Source organism: Miniopterus natalensis, chromosome 12 (genome assembly GCF_054644295.1).
Source record: "Miniopterus natalensis isolate mMinNat1 chromosome 12, mMinNat1.hap1, whole genome shotgun sequence".
In the NCBI taxonomy this organism is placed as follows: domain Eukaryota; kingdom Metazoa; phylum Chordata; class Mammalia; order Chiroptera; family Miniopteridae; genus Miniopterus; species Miniopterus natalensis.
The window spans coordinates 72,362,982-72,384,200 of record NC_142092.1 but is presented as its reverse complement, the minus strand read 5'-3'; the positions used below and the strand labels follow the sequence as shown (position 1 = coordinate 72,384,200).

At 56.3% G+C, this 21,219-nt stretch overlaps 1 protein-coding gene across 2 annotated transcripts in view; it reads left to right on the top strand.

The window, feature by feature from the left end:
* NCS1 (neuronal calcium sensor 1) overlaps window positions 1–9,470 on the top strand; it is a 32,557-nt gene extending 23,087 nt beyond the window's left edge. Inside the window, exons 5-8 of one of the 2 annotated variants that reach the window (XM_087823021.1) lie at window positions 41–129; window positions 432–509; window positions 1,376–1,492; window positions 5,490–9,470. In XM_087823021.1, the coding sequence (XP_087679147.1) occupies window positions 41–129; window positions 432–509; window positions 1,376–1,474 (266 nt within the window). In that variant the 3' untranslated portion in view covers window positions 1,475–1,492; window positions 5,490–9,470. Of the gene's footprint in view, window positions 1–40; window positions 130–431; window positions 510–1,375; window positions 1,493–5,436 lie in introns of both variants that reach the window. The other variant, XM_087823020.1, reaches the window with a different exon arrangement.
* The last annotated feature ends 11,749 nt before the right edge of the window (window positions 9,471–21,219 follow it).

The following is a 21,219-nucleotide window of genomic DNA, read 5'->3' as shown; positions in this document are numbered from 1 at the left end:
CGCCCGGGGCCCGGCTGACCGCCCGGCGGGTTGGTTGCAGGGGCCTTCAAACTCTACGACCTGGATAACGATGGCTACATCACCAGGAACGAGATGCTGGACATCGTGGACGCCATTTACCAGATGGTGGTGAGAAGACTGGGCCCCAGGGGAGGGGCGGCGGGGCGGCGGGTTCTGTGCCTGGGCCCGGAGGCACCGCCCCAGAGCAGTCGCTCTCCTGCGGGGTAAGAGTTGGCCAGGGGAGGGTCCCTGCAGGGAGAAAAGTGGGGGCTGGGGGGATAGTGGGGCTGAGGCAGGTGGGAGGTTCCAGACAGAATGGCAGAGATGGTGGGGCGTTGGGAGTGCGGGGGAGAGGCGGTCCTCATCTGGAAGCGGCCCAGGCCTAGGAGGCAGACTTTTGGCCCAGCCCCCACCTTGTGTGTCCCTGGCAGGGGAACACGGTGGAGCTCCCAGAGGAGGAGAACACCCCTGAGAAGAGGGTGGACCGGATCTTTGCCATGATGGACAAGGTGAGACCATTGGGTGGCTGGGCCTGAGTGGGGAGGAGAGGGGAGGGCTGGGGTCCTGGTGGACAGGGAGCAGAGACCTGTCCCCATAGGTGCCACTGGCCACCTATGGCCCTGGCTCAGGCAGGAGGCACAGCCTGGTGAGGTGTCCACTGGTCTGGGCAGCAGCCATCCCCATCAAACATCATTTTAAGTAAGTTTTCCCAAAACTTTCTTTTACCAACTAAGGTTCTTTTTTTTTTTTTTTTAAAAACAACCAACCTTGATTGATTTCAGAGAGAGGAAGGGAGAGGGAGAGAGAGAGAGAAACATCAATGATGAGAGTCATTGATCGGTTCCCTCCTGCACGCCTTTTACTGGGGATCAAGCCCGAAACCCCGGCATGCGCCCTGACCCAGAATTGAACCTTGATCTCTTGGATCATAGGTCTATGCTCAACTGCTGAGCCACACTGTCTGGGCCCAGCTAAAATTCTTAACTTTTTTTATTTTTGCCATGGACCCCTTTGGCATTCTGGGGAAGTCTGTGGACTTCAAATAAATCCATAGTGTCACAAAAGAAGCAAATTATTGTAGAATACAACTGTAAACCTATTTTTAAGAAGAGCCTGTGATGTAGTATTGTGGGAGCCTCTTTATGAGCACATTAAAAAGAGCCTGTGAGGTAGTGTTATGGGAGTCTCTTTATGAACATTAAATACTAAACTGTAGCGTTGGGTCTGGCCATCCATGTTTTCAAAGTGGTGCCTCCCTCCTGACCTCACTTTGGAAGCTCTCTTGGGACCAGCCCTGGGTCAGGGTCCAGGCCAGAGACGCCTGTCCTAGGAGGCTGGTGTCCCTCCACCTTAAGCTGCTTCTCTTTGCTTCTAGAACGCCGACGGGAAGCTGACGCTGCAGGAGTTCCAGGAGGGGTCCAAGGCCGACCCCTCCATTGTACAGGCGCTGTCCCTCTATGATGGGCTGGTATAGTCCAGGCCCAGAGCTGGGGTGAGTCAGGGGGACGTGGGGCCTGGAGTGGGCGGAGGGAGGAATCCCAGCCACGGGACACCTGGGGTTGGCAGATAAGTACCTGCCCAACTGAACAATTACAAAAACGTAATGCAATTACAAAAACAGTAACCAGGGCACATAGCAACACATAATTAAACGAATTTGTAAAGAACAATCATAGTTACTTCTGTAATCTTGGAAGGGCTCAATGTGCAGCGCTGGGGCCCCCGGTGTATACTGATCCATTCTCAAATCCATTGTCCAATTCATTGGCTAATCCATTGTCTAATTCACTGACCACCACAGTCTCAGTGGCCACTGTCCTATGACTCACTGCTTTGTTTCCTCCAGGCCATGGGAAGAAGTGGTACAAACATGGGTTCTTGATGTTTTCCCCCAAGAAAAAGGCATATGGTGTAATTAACTTATTTAATGGGTGGTACTATTATTTTTGAGTCACACTCTTTTTTTTTCTCACAGCTTTCTGTGAATATATATGTGTATATATTTCCTCAGCAACAATGAGTTCATAACCATATGTTGTTAGCATTTTTTTCTTAATGAACAATTTATAGAAAACATTTATTTTTTTTTCTTTTGGAGACTCAGCGCTAAGAAAGGAGATTTTTAACGTGTTTTACCCTAGTTGGCTTAAAGTTCACATCCTGTTGTGTCCACGGTGGCTTTCCTTAACACGATCGGTGTAGACACGATCTTACCCTCACCAGCAACGAGTCAACCAAGAAGGCTTTTCAGAGTGACAAGATCCAGCTTTCTTTCCTTTTTTTTTAAATATGTTTTTATTGATTTCTAGGGAGAGAGAGGAAGGGAAAGGGAGAGAGAGATAGAAACATTGATGAGAGAGAAACATCATTGATCGGCTGTCCCCCTCACCCCCCCCTACTGGGGATCGAGCCCACAACCCAGGCATGTGCCCTGACCGGGAATCGAACCCTGACCTCCTGGTTCCTTGGTCGATGTTCAGCCGCTGCCCGGATAATAGTCACATCCAGTTTGCAACCTATCATTTTTGTGACTGACTTGCCTTCAGATTCCTGGCCTATCATCATTCCCGGGTGAGTTACTGTTGTAGAATTCACGGAATTATTCGGGAACTGAGGTCATGCATATTTTCTACGTTATAAATGTCTGAGACCATGATTTTTAATAGCTGCGTAGTATCCCGTTGTAGAGCTGGGCCATAATTTAGTGAGTCCCGTGGTGTGGGACCCTAAGGTTGTTGAAAATTTTGGGGTGGATTAAGAAATGTTCTGTTAGGCATTCACACACGGTGGTAGAGAGACTAGTGTAACCATGTGCCCATCACCCAGCTGCAGAATCGCCTGGTCCCAGCCAGCCTTGTACCATCTCTACCCTACCACCGCCCACCCCCGCACCCCACACTGGGTATTTTGAAGCAAATGCAAGACATCATATTATTTCATACATAAATATTTCAAAATGTGTTCTAAAAGAACGATTGTTTAAAAAAACACACCCATAATACCAAAAATTTACTATTAATTCCTTAATATTTTCCAATCTTCAGTTGGTATTCCAGTTTCTTATTCTCACCCCAATTTTTTTCACGTTGTTTATTGGAATCAGATCTTTTTTTTCTTGCTGTTGGTCCAGAAACACACTCTGGAGAGTTTCCTTGGTGGTGGTGGTGGTGGGGGGGGTTACTGACTGCGCCCCCTGGTGTTGGCAGCACCATCTTCTGCTCTGTTCTTCCTGGAAATGAGCCGTTAGACCTGCAGGCTTGCTGGGCCTCACCGTGATCCACCTTTGGCGAGTACACCTCCCGGGTGGGGTGGTGTGTGTCCACCAGGCGGCACGTGATGGCTGGTGACGTCAGCACCATTCATTCATTCATTCATGCATTCATTCATTCATCACAGGTGGCGCAGGATGGTGCCGTGGGGCCCACACTGCCTTTCCTGCCTCCCGATAGCTGGATCCCTCCTAGGAGGCAGACTGCTCCGTGTTAACCATTTGTTTACCCCGAGTCCTCGGTTTTCAGAGGAAAGGCAGGAGAGATACTTGGTTCTTTCTCTCTGTCAGTTTTCCAAATAAGTTGGATTTCTAACCTCCTTCAGAGGGGACCAGTGACATTAAAATATAAAATTACGGATCTCTGGATGTAAAGGCATTTAGTGAGTTTCATCATGTCTGTGGCTTTAACCGGCAGGTACAGTGCCGCACGCATGTCACCAGGGCCCGCAGATCACTGTGGAAGGTGAAGAGTGTGGCTGGAAACTCAGCTAAGCCCCCCGGGGTTGGCAGGGGGCACCGGAAGGCTGGGAGGACACGGGCCTCTCCCTAGGGGGCGCTCTGCCCTCCCTCTGGGCGGCTGCTCCCGTCCTCTCTGTCCCGTTGCCCCTGCACCACGATGGCCACCCAAACTCTGGCCCCCAGACTCCTCCAGGCCACCCCGTCACAGCGCCTGACTGGCCCAGATAGTGCGTTCAGGCCTCTCGCACAAATCAGGGAAATGCCCCTGTGGGTCAGACACTGACACCTGTGCAGTGCCGGGGACAGGGCCATGCAGTTCAACACGGATGTGGAGCAGGTTATGGGAAGGGTGTGTGGGTGGCGCAGACAGTAACAGACTGTTCCCCATGCTTCCTTTTTTAAAATTTATTGAGGTAAGATTCACATGACATAAAATTAACCATTTCAAAGTTCAGCAGCATTGAGTAGAATCATGGTGCTGAGCAACCGCCACCCCTGTCTAGCTCTGAAGTATTTGCGTCGCTCCAATAACGCAGACCCATCGAGCAGTTTCTCCCCACCCCCACCCACCGAGCCCTTGGCAAACCCTGATCTGCTTCCTAGCTCCATAGAGTTGCCTCTTCTGGAAATTTTACGTAAATGGGCTCACACGTTATGTGGGCCTTTGCACCTGGCTCCTGTCACTCAGCATTATGTCTTCAAGGTTCTTCCGTGTTGTAGCGCGTGTCAGTTCTTCATTCCTTTTCATGGCCGAGTAATATTCCACCGCGCGGAGAGACCACATTGTGTTCATCCATCATCCAGTGATGGACACCTGGCTTGTTTCCACCTTTTGGCGGTCGTGCGCAGTGCTCCTGTGCGAATTGGGGTGCCTGGGTTTGTTTTAGTCCCTGTGTTCAGGTTTTTGGGTAGATACCTAGGAGCGGAATTGCTGGGTCACGTGGGAACTTCAGGTTTAACTTTCTGAGGAAGCCCCCACTGTGCTCCACAGAGGCGGCAGCTTTATCTTCCCAGCAGCAATGGACCAGGGTCCTGATTTCCCCTCACCCTGGCCAGTCCTTTCCTTTCTGTTTTTTATGAGAGCCATCCTGGCGGGTGCGACCCCATGTCTCGCTGTGCTTTCCATTTGCATTTCCCCACGACTAACTCTGTTGAGCAGCTTCTCAGGTGCTTTTGGCCACTCAACACCTTGTTCCTTTTGTGGTTGTTGCTAATTCTCACCCAAGGATATTTTTTCCGTTGCTTTTTAGGGCGAGTGGAAGGGAGGGAGGGAGGGGGAGAGAGAGAGAAACATTGATGTGAGAGAAACACATCGAATGGTTGCCTCCAACATGTGGCCCGGCCAGTGGGGATGAACCTGCAACCCAGGTACGTGCCCTTGACCGGGAATCAAACCCGTGACCTTTGGGTGTGCAGGCCGACATTCTAGCAAACACTGAGCCACGCCAGCCGGGGCCACGCCGGCCAGGGCCACGCCTTGTTCTTAATGGTTGCAAACTGGTTCATCCTGTGGCGACGTCCTCCTTGGTCCAGCCAGCGCCCCGGGTGCGGACCCTGGGCTTGCTCCCTCCCTCGTAATCTTGCTGTCACAGGCGACGCCGTCGGGAGCCTTGCCTTTGAAGGGTAGATACAAAGCTGTGCCGTGGGTGGGCCAGGGGTGCACGTTGTTGGGACTCTGACTTTGTGCCCTGTTGACTCTCCCCCAGCTCTGTGCTTGTCCCGGCAGCTGCTCCGACCCCGCCTCACCTGTGTCTTCCAGAAGCCTGGGACCCACTCGCCTCCTCCAGAGCCCGCGGCCGCCCTGCCCCGACGCCGGCCCCAGCCTTGGCCCGCCCAGCCTTTCTCCGCATCCTCCCCCCGCCCCGCACCCACCGCCACCTGCAGCCACCGGCTTCGAGCGCCCACAGCCTCTGCTTGTCCGGAAAGCCACCGGGACGGGGAGGGCTCCTTCGCCCACGGAACCAAGGACTCGCCGCCTCGACGGCGGCGCTCCGTCCCCTGCTCTCCCCCGCGTCTGCTTCCGGTTTTTATTTCAAACAGACATTGGAAAGGAAAACACAGCTACCTTCTGTGCTACAAGGTTCGGACTGACTGACGGGAGAAGGCCCCGGGGACCTCAGAGAACCCTGCCTTGTCCTTCGGCCCGGCCACGGTGGCCCGCGCGTCCGGGGGCTGCCTGATCACGTTATTCGTCGCCCACCCTCGAGCGGCCGACCCCCTGCGTGGCCGGGAGGCCGGATGAACACGCTCGTGACTTTATGTGATGGCAGTATTGTGCTTTTTGTGGGGAAAGTGAGGTTTGGTTTTTTTTATATACATATATAACTGATACATTTTATTTATTGGTTGTTAACTGTTGCTGCTGCTTCTGCCCGACGCCCCCAGGGATGCGGGGCCCGCCGTTTACATGTGCAGCCCTCGCCCGCCTGCCCCCGCGCTCGGGACCATGGTGGCCAGCAGCGGCCAAGAAGCCAAAAACTTCCTTTTTTTCCAGATGCTGTGCTTGATGTTTGGAGAGGGGGACGGCGGGCTTTTTAACTGGCCAATGCACTGTTTGCTCCAGCTCGACTGCCTCCTCCTGGACCCCTTTTCTCTGCCCCTGTCCACACTCCGCCCGTCCCGTGTCCCCCTCTGGGCCCGTAACGTCTTCTCTGAGGATGAACAGGGGCAGCTTTTCCCCCCCGGCTCTCGCTTTGGCGTTTATAGCAGCGTGGAGAATGGAGGGCTGGCCCTGGGACTGGGAGCTGGGCAGGGGGCTGCAGGAGGGAAGACCGAGGAGGTGGGGGAACAGAGTGAAGGCTCCTCTCCCTCCCGGTGGGTTTGAAAACAGCCCCCCCCCCCCCACTTCCCTGCCTGCCTGTGTGTCCAGCGAGCGTGGGGCAGGCGGGAGGAGAAGGGGGCAGGTCACCCCCTTCAGGTGGTGGCCTGCCCTCTGGGCAGTGGCCCCCTGTGCTCATAGGAAGATTTTTAGCTCTGCCCCTGGGAAGGGCGGCCCCAGAACTGCCACCAGGAAAGTCAGGCAACCTTGGGCCAGAGGCCAGGAGCCTGAGGCTGGCTGTGGCTGTGGCTGTGGCTCTGGCTCCGAGATTGTGGGCCACCCCCTGCCCTCTTGGGCCCAGCTCCCCCCGTGGCAGAGCCAGGAGGCCGCTGATTGAGGTGGATGCCCTTCCATGCCAGCTCAGTGTAAGTCCTGTGCGTTTTCTGCGCTGGGTGATTCTGTGATCTGTGGCCTAGGATGCCAGACCCCCAGCAGAAACAGCGACTGTCTGAGTCACTCTTCTGTCTCTTGGCACAAATCTTCAGGGACATGGCAGCCACTGGTTGTGGTGTGTGAGGTCAGATGACCACCTTGTCCCTCCCTGCAATGCTTCCCGGTCCCTCCTGGCTCTCGAGCTGTCTTTTTGGCCCAGACCTTGTCCGCAGAGGAGGCTGCTGGGTGAGGAGCAGCGTCCCCGACTGGTCAGGGCCTGAGTAGGGTTCCTGCGGCTTCTTTGCAAAGCCAGCAGCCTGCCCCCTCCCCGCTCACCCAGCCCTGGAGCAGCAGAGCTGGGCCTCCGTCCCTGCTTTGAATTGTCCTTGGTCTCCGCTTTGCGCTTTCCCAGGAGGCCGAGCTCCTGCTGATTAACCCTTGGACAACAGACCCTCCTCAGAGGATGCCCTTCTGGAGAGGGGCTCCGCTGAACCCAGAACCTGCCCTTGCACATGCAGGCCCCATGGCTGCCTCCCTTGCAAGCCCCGCAGAGCCTGTGGGGACTGGAGCAGCAGCTCCATTTTCACTGGTGACTTTGAAGCCTGGGCTCTTCAAGGCCCCTGCGGTCACCTTTCTGCTCAGGCCACTGGCCCACAAGGCCCAGGACTCACCTCCAAATCCTGCAGTTCCTTCACCTGGTTCTGACCTGGGACCCTAGGTCAGGAGGTGCACTTGGCCGCTTGGGGTTGGAGGAGAGGAGCGTGGGGCCTTTCCCAGGGCGTTAGTTTCTGGCCTCTGCCTGAGCCTCGATTGATTTTCTGGCCCAGCAGGAAGGATGCTGGGAAGGATGCTGTTGTATAGCCTGTTCCGGGGCATCATGGGAAAGTGCTGTGGCTGAGTGTTATCCAGGGTTAAGCGTGTGGACCCCTCAGGCTGAGGCATCGGTTCCCAGACCCCTACAGAGTGCGTGCGTGCAGGACCTTCCTCCCACCTTCTAGAGACGTGGTCTGGCCTTTTGGCTTGGTGCCCTGGGTCTGCCTTTTGGCCTCAGCATGGATCCATGCCTCAGGCACACCTTGGGTACGTGCCCTGAGACAGCCCAGAGCTGCCAGAAGGGCGGTGCTTCTTCCTGGCAGCGTGCTGGCCACTGGCCACCTGTGCCCGAGGTTGCCATGCAGGGATAGTTCTGTCCCCTCCTCTCACCAGGCCTCTAGCTGCGGCACCCTTGGGGCCCAGAGCAGCCTGTGGACCTCTCTCCCACGTACCCTTTTCCACCCGAGCCCGGCCCCTGCTCTCTGGGGACTGCAGAGCGGCCGGAAGCCAGGCTCTCTGCCCCCCTCCGACCCTCGCTCCCCGGGCCCAAGAGCAGGGTCCAGCCTCCGGCAGCTGCCCTGGCCGCCTCCCCCCAGCGTCTGCTCCCATGTTGTTTCGATGGAACTTAGGAAAAAGTCATGAGTTTCCCGTATTTAACCAGGCGCCATTTAGAGCGAGGTCAAGGCGAACAGGTGTCCCTCTCCTGCCCTGAAAAGCTTTTATTTGATGGCCAACCCCGTAGACGACAGACACACCCGAGCTTTCTGGGACACTGTCTCTTCAGTGTGCGGGGGAGAGATCGGGGTGCCCGAGTTTCCTGGAGAGAGGCAGCCTCTCCCCGAGAAAGCCTGGTGCTGGCCAAGTGGAGAGCTCTCCAGCTCCCCCCCGGGCTGCGGCTGCTAAGAGGGGATCCCAGGGAGTGTGGGAGCGCCCCCTGGCGGCGGGGATCTGCAAAGGCTTCGGGGGGCCCCCAACAGGCCAAACAGGTGATTCCAGAGGGTGGGGGCGGCAGGTGGTGGGGAGGTGCGTGAGGGGCAGTGACCCCGCCTAGGCCATGGGCCTCCAGCCCCACATTATTGCCAGTGTGTCCTCCGGATGTTCCTCTTCTAGGTGTCCCCCAGGGATAAGTTAATTAGCATAAGGGCACTGTGATGAGAAGCCTGCCCCCCACCCCCCACCCCCTTTTTTTTTTTTTTTTAAATATCTGCAGAATAAACCCAATGGTTGATTTTTGAATGAATAAAAGGCTTTTGTTGAATAAACAGCTGGTCCCATCTCTGTCTTGGCTTCTAGGCTCAGGCTCTGTCTACCCCCCAGGACTGGGACACATGCAGAAGGCAGCCCCCGCGTCTCTGCAGTGGAGGGCCACATGCTCCCAGCCTGGCCCAGGACCAAGGACTTTCCCTGGGGACTCAGGGCAAGTCCCTTCTGCTCAGTGGGACTCAGTTTGTCTATCCCTCAGATGGACGTGAATTTGGGAACCCTTACCCCAAACACAAACAAGCCAACCCGGCAGTGCTTCTGTCTGCGGTGTTTTCTTTCTGTTTGCCTCCCAGCCTCCGAGCCTCTCCCTGGGTGCGGCCCTGCCTGGCCCTGCTGGTGTGTGTCTCCGGGGAGGGGACGGGCAGGGCAGGGCGAGGCCCGGGGTGGGTAGGTGCCACGGGGCACGCCCAGGCCCCCTCGTGGCCCTCTGTATGTTGTCCGTGTCGCGCCGATTAAACATGCTTCCTGACTTGTCCTTGCCTCCCTCGTGTGACCTGTTGCTTTGTCTGTTTCTGTTTTTTACGTTTCATTTTGGGTTTCCCCTTCCTCCCGGGACACCTTTTCTCTTGCTCCGGGTGTCGTCCGCCCAGTGTCCCCAAGAGAAGTCCTATGCCAAGGGGGAGCCTTTGGCATCATGGGTCAGCCGGAAATTTTCGAGGAGTGTTTCTAGGAGGCGAGTGTGTTGGCAGGGTGAGCCCTCCACCCCATGTGTCACTCCCGGCATCTCCATTCCCGCCCGTTTCATCTGTCCGTGGTCTCTGAAGCGCTTTTCTAAAGGTTGAAATATGTGTGAAAACAGCTGGCCTAGACTCGTGGCTCTCAGGTGTAGCAGCGTCACCTGGAGGCTGGTTAAACCCAGGTCGCCAGCCTCACCTCTGGAGCTGCCGGCACTGCTGGTCTAGGGGCCACACTTGGAGACCCCTGGGGAGCTGTTTGCCCTGCGGGACATCCAGCTGGGTCCTCAGGAGGAGTCCGGCTCCCGTTTGCCCAGAGTCGGGCTGATCGTTCAGTCACCTGGATGTGACCCAGAGCCATCGCTCACCACTTGGGGTGCGTCGGGAGGGGGCCGGGCAGAGGGGTGGCTCCTGTGGGAGCTCTCAGCCGCCCCGCGACCAGCAGCTGCTGTGGCACCTTGGCCACTCTCCCCCTCGGCCTGAACCTGGGATCGCGGCGGGGTTGCCCCTTTTCTCTCTGGGCAAGTACCCAAGTGTCTGCTCAGTACCCATGAGCCGGCCAGGTGCTGGGGTCCTCAGAGAGGGCCGACCGGAGGGTGCACGGTCCCTGCCTTCCGGAGCTTGCTGAGGAAACGGTAATCAGAGAACAGTAAAAGGCAATGCGGCCCGGCCAGCGTGGCTCAGGGGTTGAGCGTCGACCTATGAACCAGGAGGCTGCAGTTCGATTCTCGGTCAGGGCACGTGCCCGGGTTCCAGGCTCGATCCCCAGCAGGGGGCGAGCAGGAGGCAGCCGATCAGTGACTCTCTCATCAGTGATGTTTCTCTCTCTCTCCCTTCTTCTCTCTGAAATCAATAAAGACGTATTTTAAAAAAGAAAAAGGCACTGTCGCCTCAGGTGCACAACTGCCGGTTAGAAATATGTTCTTGCCCCTGAGAGACACGGGAACGGGACGTGTAGGCTGGTGAGATCAAGCAGCCGATGTTAGAATGAGCCCCCCCCCGGGGGGGGAATAGGCTGCGCTTTAGAGTTGGTTTTGTGAAAGGAATTGTCAGACCGACACCGCCTGTGAGACAGACGGCGGGCCCAGCGACTCTCCCACTGGGCGCTGGGGCAGCCGCTGTGCGGGGCTGCAAGCACGGCTCCTCACGGCCAGGGTGGGCCCCCAGCTTCCTGCCTCCCTCCGCAGGGCTGAGGCCCATGGGAGCGAAGCAAGGCCTGGGCGTGGGCGCCATGTGGGGCCGCGGTTAGGGGCACAGGCCCCAGAATCAGACCTGGCTCCCAGCTAGGCTCCTGCACCTGACGTTGGGCGTGTGTTCTGACTGACGGGGTTTCCTGGTAAAAATGTGGACCCCCCCAGTTAGGGGCAGGCAGTGGCTCCATAGCCCCTCTCAACAAGCCTGCCACCAGATGGGATGTCACAGCAAAAGCAGGTCTTAATCCTGACAAAGGTCCAAATGTTTCCTAGCAAGCAGACAAACACAGCCACCCCCCTGTACCTGTCCATCCAAGGAGTGTGTGTGCGGGGCAGACCAGGACCCCGGGAGTCCTGCCCAGACCACTGCTGTGAAGGCCTCAGGCCGCTGAGCTCTCTTCCCTGTTGGGGCGAAGACTCTGAGCTCCAGGGATCTTTCTAGCCAACCATTTACCTTCATCCGCTCACATTTCTCTTGTGAAAGATAATTCGTAGCATCCTTTTGCTAATGAACGAGTCCGGAGTGTAGATTTTAATAAAAATGTGCATTTAAAATGCAAATGTGACCCCTTTGGGATAGCGATTCCCGACCAGGGTATTTCGAACACTGAGGTGGGGTCCGAGGTAAGGTACGTGCTCACACAACTCCATTCTACGGATGCATTGACGCGGAAGGAGTTTTCGGGGCACCTCTCTCTGGAAAGACCCAGGTCGGGCTCAGAGCCCGTGTAGCTGGAGCAATGGTTCCAGTGCACGGTGAGCTCACAGTGGGTGTTTGCTGTCCCGAGGCTGGCTCAGTCTTCTCCAGGCAGCCTTGGGAGGTGTCTAGGGGCCAAGGTTCAGAGCCCCTGCTGCTGTGGCCACAATCCGGTCATAGTCTCTCACTCTGGGTCAGGCTGAGGGTCACACTCGCCTGCCCCGGCCCAGCCTACCCCGGGCAGATTGCTGTGGGCTGAGGCCCAGTGAAGGCCCAGACCCCAACTCGTCTGAGTCGCCCGCTTTGCTGGGATGGCTCAGACTGGCTGCTGGTCCCTGGGTCGGACAGCACGGTGGACTCACCCAGGACGGCTCCGTTTCCCCCCACTGCGAGCCTTCTCCTCTGTCCCCCCTGCCCCCCAACCCCCAAAGCCACCTCCGCACGTTAGAAGGTGTCTCCCTAAATGTTACTCCCCAGAGCTCGCTGGAGCACCATCACACGCAGAAGGGGGAGAGTGGGGCGAGGACGGGGTGGGGATGGGACGCGGGCCCCTGCCCTGCTGTCTTCCTGGCATGGGCCCCCTGGCGCCCGCCCCGCCCCTGGGGCACAGCCTGTGCTGACAGTGCCCAGCTCCCACCCAGGCACAAGAAACTTTACGTCCTCTGGGGTCCCTGGTCTGGAGGAGCCTCAGCAGGGTGGCAGGAAAGGGGGCTCTGCAGGCCGCCTGAGATTCGGAAAAGTGAGCGCGCAAGGTACAGGAGAGCCTTCTGCTTGTCCCATCTCTGCCCCTTTTAGCCCAGCTCCGGCTGCGTTATAAAGGACTCCAGCTCCCAGGCTCCCTGGCAGCCTAAAGTGGCCGCGTGGCCGGCTCTGGCCAACGGGATGAAAGCGATGGGCACAGCTTCCCTTCCTCCTACCCCTGCCCAGGACAGGACCCAAGTCCTCCTGCAGCCTGGGTCCCGACCCGGCCCTGGACCACTTGCGCGGGTCCCGCTCGGAGGGGAGGGACCTCTCACCTGATGGAGCCGTCCTGGGTCTGTGTCGACAGCCAGATTTATATCCTACTTAATACCCGGAGAGATCCCTGGGTCGTTTGAAATGAGCAGGTGCCACCTGCGGGTGTTCTGCCTGAGTCCCCATGGTTGCCAAAGCCACTTAGTAAAACCCTGCGCAGCGAGCGGTGTGCTCCCGCGTCGCCTCCCCCCCCCGCCCCGCGCCTCCCCGGCTCCCTCTCCCTTCCCTCGGCGCCCTCCTCGGGGGCTCGGGGACCCAGGGCCCCGGCGGGAAGGACTCCCGGGGGAGGGCTCTCTTTTGCTGAAGGATTAGGAACCTAGAGGCGGGGGCAGAGGCCCGGGAGACCGGGCCAGCTGGGTGCTCCCCAGGAGACAGGGAGGGTGCTGGGCAGGCTGGTCTAACCTCGAACTCAGGACCTTGCCAGGGGCCTTGGCACAGGGAGACCAGAAGGACCCCTGCCATCTCTTCAGGCTCCCGGCTTAGAAACGGTGCCCTTTCCCCAGCGTAAGCAGATCTTAGCGGGAACAAGTGTGATGAAATTGTAAAGCAGGATTGTGAGGAGGGGCAGGGGAGGGTCATTCGGTGCCACTGTCACCTGACCGAGGGTGGGTCCTGTTGCATCACCGGGCTGTTGGTTGCCCCAGAGGCCAGGAGAGGTCTTTGCAATATTGTGGGAGACCCACTTTAATTTTTGAGGATTCTGAAGACCCAAATTCACATAGGTGTCCAAAGACCTTCTTGCTTTAGAAGGAGCAGATTTGTGCAACGTCAGAGGCCAGAGCCGGGACCTGGGGATACAGGTGAGATGGGCCGGCCTGGGGGGAAAAGGGAGGGAGCTCCCCGTCACTGGGAGGGAATCGTGGTCGGGGAAAACCCCCGGCCTGCTCTGAGATTCAGACTCTACACCGAAGCTCCCGCGTCAGATCCACTAACCCGATGCTGGATGTTCTCTCAGCGACCTCTCGGCAGCAGCCTGAAGCTAACAGGGTCCTTCACCCGCTTCTGCAGGGACGAACGGAAGGTCGGTACCTGAACTGTACGGGAGGAAAGTTTCCCTTCTACCCTCCAAGTTCTGTGGCTGGTCTAAGAATTAAATTGACCCAAGACAGATAATCAGGAGGAAAAAAATAATTATGTATGTGCCCATGGGAGTTACACCAAGATATGAGACTCAGCCCGGCCGGCGTGGCTCAGGGGTTGAGCGTCGACCCGTGAACCTGGAGGTCGCGGTTCGATTCCCGGTCAGGGCACATGCCCGGGTTTCGGGCTCCATCCCCAGCAGGGGGCGTGCGGGAGGCAGCCCATCAGTGATCAATGACTCTCTCTCATCACTGATGTTTCTATCTCTCCCGCTCCCTTCCTTTCTCTGAAATCAATAAAAACATATATATATATTTTTAACAAAACAGCTTTAAAAAATAAATAAATAAGATGAAATTCAATAGCGCGGTTCCTCCCACTTTATTCTCCTTTCCCGAGAGCGTGCTGGCTGCTTGGAGCTCCGCTTCCCTTCGGTGTAAATTTCCGAATCGGTTCGTTTGTGTCTTAAAGCTGCCGGGGCTCGTCTGAGACCCGCGTTCGGTCCTCAGGCCCACGTGGGGAGAGCCGGCCTCTTGGTGGAGGCTCCGGCCCCGTCCACACAGCAGCCTCGCCGTGTCCTAGGGGCGCCCTTGCTCCCCTTGGTCCCCACACCGCCGTTGCAGCGTCGGGGTTCCGTAGGGGTTCCGGCAGATTCGTACCCGGGTGTCTCATTTTTAAATTTACTTCCAGTTGTTCACTGCTGCCTAGAAACGGGATAGGTTTTCGTGTGTTGACCTCGACCCTGTCGCCTTGGGCAACTCGCTCACCAGTTCTGGGGTTTTTCGGGGGAAGTTCCTTGGAATTTTCCATTCTGACAGTCACCTCATCCGAAAAGAGGGGAAGCTTTACCCCTTGCCCTCCCGTCTGGTGCCCTCCTGCTTCTCTGGCCTCCCTGCGCCCATGGGGACGCCCCTGTGGGCGCCTTTCCCGACCTTAGGGGGATGCCGCTCGGCCTCTCACCGTGAAGTATGACGTTAGCGGTCGGCTGTCTGCGTTTTTCCGTGGACGCCGTCCATCGGGCCGTCAGGTCCGCCGCGTTCCTGCTGCTGCGGGTTTTTCTGTGAATGGCCCGGGCCGGCCCCTCTCCGTCGGAATGGGCGGCTTTCCTTTCCCACGCCGCGCACGCGGCGGGCCCGGCCTGGCTGCTTCTGAGTGTTGAAACGGCCTCACATTCCCGGGGTGTTCTGTTTATGTTTCTAAATTTGGTTTGCTACTGTTTCGTGGGGGATTTGTGCCTCTGTGCTTATGAGAAATACTGGTCTGTAGTTTTCCTTTTTTTAAATATGTTTTTATTGATTTGAGAGAGGAAAGGAGGGGGGGGAGAGGGAGAAACACCGATCAGCTGCCTCCTGCACGCCCCCTACGGGGGGTTCAGGCCCACAACCCCGGGCGGGCGCCCTGACCGGGAATGAACCGGCGACCTTCTGGCGCGTTCGATGACGCTCAACCGGCTGAGCCACACTGGCCAGGGCTGCGGTTTTCTTTCATTGTATGGCTTTTATCTGGTTTTGGTATCAGGGTAATTAATGCTGGTCTCATAAAATGGGTATGAAGTGTTCCCCTTTCTTTTCTCGGGTAGAGTTTTGTCCCCCCTTTAAATATTTGTTATTCGGCCAGTAAATAATCCGGGCCAAGGAGCCTTCCTTTCCAGAATGTTTTTAAACTACACATTGAATGCCTTTGTTACGTGGGACGAGCCAGCGTATCTGTCTCACGGTGGGGAGCCGAGGTACGTTGTCGCTGTTGAGGAACCTGCCCGCTTCGTCTCCGTCGCCGGGCTCACGTGCACAGAGTTGCTCCGGCTCTTGCTGGGTGGCCTGTGGCGATAGCCCCTCTCTCATCCCTGGCTGCCGGTAGCTTTTCTCCTTTGGCCCTTTGTCAGTCTTGCTAGAAGTTTATTCATTTTATTGATCTTTGGAAGAACCGGCTTCTGGTTTCACGCTGTTTCTCTGTATGTTTTCCTGGTTTCGACTTCATCGGCCTTAATTCTTTGCGCGTGGCCTTGGTTTGACGTGCTTTTTCCACTTGCGTAACTGGAAGCCTCGGTGACTGATCTGAGACCTGGCTTCAGGTCTAAGCCGAGCCTTGAATGCTCTAAACTCTCCCCGAGGCACCGCTTTCCCTTCACCCCAAATATTTGTGAAGGTTTTCTGTGACCCAGATGTGGCCTATCTTGGCGGCTGTCCCAGCTGCGGCGCGCATCCTGTCGGGTGCATTGTTTTGTCGGTGTCAGATTCTACCTGCTGATTCCACCAGCGTAGGTGTTGGTGAAGCAGGGGACACGGTGCTGCTCAGGAAGGACAAGGTGACCTGGTCTCCGAGAGGCCGAGTCCTCGCGGCTGCCTCGGGGGTGGTCCTGGCCCTGCCTCGGGAGGGGAGGCAGACACGCGTGGGTTTGCCTCTCACCAGCCCCCCTGCTCCCTCCCCGAGGGGAGGTCACGGTTAATGGTTGAGTTTCAGACGCCCCCTGGGTACATCCAAACATGCGTATGCCTAGAACTTATTTAGCATTTTATTTAGCGATTGGAAAGAGGAAAGAATGGGTTTGGAAGGGCGAGGGGGGCTGGAGTGAGGGGGAGGAAAGGAGAACCGTAGAGGGACTGTGACGGCGAGAGGCTTTCGGGGGGGACACGGTGCAAGGGGCTGTGAGGAAGTTGAGCGGGGTGTGGTGGGGTGGGATTCCCCCCTTGTCAATGCTCCAAGAGCGAAGACTGACTGGACCGCGGTGCCTGTGAGTCGCACTGTGTGGCCTTTGGCTGTGACGTCTTGCCGAGCTGGGCCCGAAGGTTCAATGCATTAATTTGGGGGACGTCCTACAGGAGCTCGGGGAGTAGGTTTTCTCTCTTTCCAGGCCCAGAAGGTACAGAACTCGGTTCCCCGCGCCAGCAGGGACACTTGGCAAGGACGTCGCGGCTGGAGCTCAGGGACCTCCTTGATCTTTCAAGTTCTCTGTGTAAAGGGACGGCTTCCTCCAAGAGCAGGTCATCAACTCCCTCTGTGAGCAGTTCTCTGGTTATAATAAAAAATATCTTTTCCCCTTTTTCAAGTTCACAGAGCTAGGAGGAACCACGCGGGGTGCGGCCTTATTTGGAGATGTTTGGGGAAAAAAGGGGAAGCAAACCTTCCCCCAACCCCGAACTCGCCTTCTCCCTCCCTCCCCTCCCGGGCCGCTGAGCTGTAAGTGGGAGCGAGAGATAAAAGGGCCGAGATAAGAATAGCTTGTGGTATGTCCTGGCCGGTGGGGCTCAGTGGTTAGAGCGCCTGCCCCCGGACTGAAGGGTGTCGGGTTCAATTTGGCCAAGGGCACGGACCTCGGCCGCAGGCTCGACCCCTGGCCCCGGTCAGGGCGTATGCGGGAGGCAACCAATCAATGTGTCTCTCTCACATCAATGTTTCTCTCTCACATCAATGTTTCTCTCTCTCCCACTCTCTCTGAAAAGCAAAGGAAAAAATATCCTCGAGTGAGAATTAAAATAATAATAATTATTATTATTATTATTGAGTGTTTGCTGGAGGCCAGACCAGCCGGGACCTGGCATTGGGAAGACGCCCAGTAAGCGTTTGCCGACTGGCTAATTCGGACCAGCGGTGCTTCAGTGCTCAGGGGTTTTGCTCCTTTTAACTAAGTCAGTTGCCATCTCCAGGGAAAGGCTCACGAGGCCATTTCCTAAATAAAGCAACGTTTCCGCGCCTTCAGTGTTTAGGACTTTGGTTACAAATGGTGGAAACCCAGCCCGGATGAGCCTAAGCCAAAAAAAAAAGAGAAATGATGGCTTCACATGATTCCACCAGGGGAAGTCCGGGGGGAGCGGGGCTCGAAGGGCGTCGGGCTTCTCTCTCTTCCTCTCCGCTCCTTGACTCCGCTGGCTGCCTCCCCTCCTGCTGCAGATGGCCCCTCCCTGGGGGTGGGGAGCCCCAACCCTCACTCGTCACCTTCCAGTCTCCGCACCCCGGAAGCCACAGAGACCCTCCCCCAGTGGAAACATCCCAGGGAAGGACGTTGATTGGCTCTGCTGGGGCCGCACGTGGCCATCTCTAGACCCGTTGCTGTAGCTGGGGACACGGGACAACACAGTTAGTTCTGTCTGGGCCACGTGACCACTCTGGTTGGGGGGAGCCTTTGGGGACCCACCACCAGAAGGAATGGAGCTTAGTTCTTAACTAGGCAACAGACGCGAACTTTCGCGGAGCCCGGCGGCGGGCGCGATGGGGTGCTCACCCCGGGCTGGAGAATCATGCTCCCCGCCCCCTCGCGGCTCTGGTCTGACCGCTAGAGGCCGTGGCTGGTGCCACCGCCCCTGCCACGCCGGGAGCTCCATCTTTGCCACGGCCACGGAGGGGCCACCAGCTTCTTTGTGTCTGGCTCCGGGCCCAAAGGCCAGCATCAGTGTGTCCGATGGGCAGAGCCCCTGGCACACCCACACCCACACCCACGCCTCGGGTGCAAGGGGGAGAGAACACCCAGTAACTGGCCTTGTGGCATTTCGGGTGCCCGGCGATCGCCCGCCACAGGGTCTATTTTGAACAGTGTGTGCAGCCACCACTTTACCCGAGGCTTTTGCTCCTGGGATGTCGGCCTGTTTTCATTAAATGTAAAAGGAGAAGGACTCGGGTCTCCTCTTGTAACGCAGCCCACCCCATAAATCTTGGCACTTGGCGGGCGGCTCCTCTTCGCGCTGAGGTCACGGCCTGCTGTCTGGGCCAGGGAGCGTCGTTTCTCTCCTTCAGATTTTCCAAATGAGGTTTCTTGGGAAACAGCTCCAGGGGCCATTAATTTAAAAATCTTTAATCTAATTCCTTTTGCAATTCTCTGCTTTAATCAAAGGTCAGCTGTCCTGGTGCAATCATCAGGCCGGGTCTGTTTTCTTGATTGGCATCAGCTTAGTTACGCTGGATCCTTCCGTGGAGATTTCCTGAGGGGAAATTGAATTGGCAGGATGTGAGAGGAGGCTGGGCAGGGGCGCGGGGCGCTGGGAGAGCGGCACCCACCGGCTCCCCAGGCCCCCTGGCCATTGCGGACGCCTTACTCTGCTTTTCCACCCGCCCTCCCCAGCGGCCACGCTCTGCCTTTTTCTTTTTAATTGTAGTGAAATACAACATGAAATTCACAGCTTAAATGATTTTAAAGTGTGCAATCCAGTGACTTTTAGGATATGCCTGATTTGGGGTGCAACCATCGCCTCTATCTAGTTCCTGAACATCTTTATCACCCCAAAAGGAGACCCTACTCCTGCTCCCAGCCCTAGGCAGCCACGAACCTGCTTCCTGTCTCTATGGATTGGCCTATTTCATATTCTGGGTCTTTCCAGATTCCACCTTTGTGGCCTTTAGTGCCTGCTTCTTCCGCTCACCATGATGTTTTTAAGGCTCATCCGTGTGGTAGCATGTGCCATTCCTCTTTACTGCTGAATAATATTCCACTATATGGATGGGCCACATTTGTTCATCTGCCATGGACATTTGGGTGGTCTCCGCCCTTTGGCTGTTGGGAACGATGCTGCTATAACTGTCGGTGCGCAAGGTTTTGTTTGAAGGTCTGTTTTCAGTTCCTTGGGGTTTACATCTAGGAGAGGAACTGCTGGACCATAGAGCAATTCTGTTTAATTTTGGGGGAGCCGCCACACTGTTCCCACAGCGGCTGCCCCACCGCACGTTCCCTCAGCCCTGCTCTTCTCGACCCCGCATCCTTCAGGGCTTTGCCATGATTTTTCTTGGCCGTCACTTCCATTACCTTGGAGACAGTCTCTCGGAATCTTTTGTTGACAAGAGCCAGTCTGCTGAGCCGTCCAAGCTAATGTTCCGATGGGAAAGGGCTGCGGACGTCGTGTCGGAGCCAAGTGCTGCATCTCAGGGGCTTCTAGAAGCAGTAAATCGTTTCATCTTCACTGCTCAGCACAGACAAAGTGGTGCCCCGTAGGAGCAGAGACATAGCTGTGACAGGAGGGGTCTGATTTGGGGGCAGGTGGGCCCTTATAGAATCGCTGGCTCTGATGACTCTGTCCCCGAGACAAGGACCGTCCAATTCTGAGCCTGTTCTTCAAACACCTGGGTCCGATTATTCAGATAACAGGAGAACATAAATGAAGCAGTAGCTTATGGTATTTTAATTGCACCTATTAAGTTTGTGGGCTCATAAAACAGTGAGTGAACGGGCGTGGGCTTTTCTTACTGTATTCATCCATTATTTACAGAGGCCCTACTATGTGCCAGGGGCTCTGCTAGGGCTTGGGGATGAATGACCAAGTCAAGTGGGCTCTCTGTCCCTTGGGGACACTTTCTCATGGATCACTTCCTGCGGCGGACAATCACAGCTCTTTCCTTAGCTGCCTCAGCCCCTTCCCAGGGGGGTTGAAGTCCAAAGTCAACACATAAGAAATCTAGGTAGAGAAAACATTGTCTGATGGTCTCTTGAATTCCTCGTGAAAAGGAGCGCATGTGGCTTCCTGTCTGCTGCCTGCGCAGAAGCAAGTGTGTAAGCCTGTACACCGCAGGAAGGCGAAACGAAGGGACAGGTGTGTCTCCACGAGAACACCCTGGGCTGCAAAGAGCCGAGAATGCACGGCACCTGGCTGAGCTCTGAAGGAAAATGCGTTGGCCACCTGACGAGAGAGCCATCGGAGGGCAGCTCCCAAGCTCCCTTCTCTTTCATCTCCCCTTCTCGCCTGGCCGGCTTCCTCATGGTCTCAGGCTGCAGACTTCCAGGGATCCCATGCAGGCACATCAGGTGGAGGAACAGGGGCTCTTTCCTCCTTGTGTCTCTTTTTTCTAAAAGCTTTCTAGGTGACCTTTTATACTTAGGCCTGTGAATCACCTCAAATTGATGTTCGTGTATGGTGTGAGGTAGGGATCCGGGTTCGCTGCTTTTCCATATAGATATCCAGCTGTTCCAATACCATTAGCTGAACAGACTTTCCTTTCCCCACGGGCATGCCTGTCGAGAATCAGTTGCCACCCGGCCGGGCGTGGCTCAGCAGTTGAGCATCGACCTAGGATCCAGGAGATTGAGGTTCAATTCCCGGTCAGGGCACAATTCGGGGTTGCGGGCTTGGTCCCCAGCAGGGGGCGTGCAGGAGGCAGCCGATCAATGACTCTCTCATCATTGATGTTTCTCTCTCCCTCTCCCTTCCTCTCTCTGAAATCAATAAAGATATATTTAAAATAATAAAAAGAATCAATTGCCCATGTAGGTGGGAACCTGTTTCCGGACTCTCTTCTGTTCTACTGGTCTGTTAATTTTCTTTTTGTCTATACTACACTGTCATAGTTACTGCTGCTCTAGAGTAAGGCTTCAAATCAGGCCTTACTCTAGACTTTATTCTTCTGTGTGTCCTCCGACTTTATTCTTCTGTGTCTCTTTTGGAGACAGGCTAGCCCACGTTCCTCCATTGGCCAGAACTGCATTCGATGCCCCTTCCCACCCCACAGGGGTAACCCAGCCCATGAGGACCCTCCCTCAAGTCATATATGGAAGAATGAACACCTGAACCGAAAGCTGGGGCAAAGCCAGGCTCTCCCCAAAGCAGGGGGAAAGCCTTTAGGGTAGGAAGCCAGCAGCGTCTGCCAAA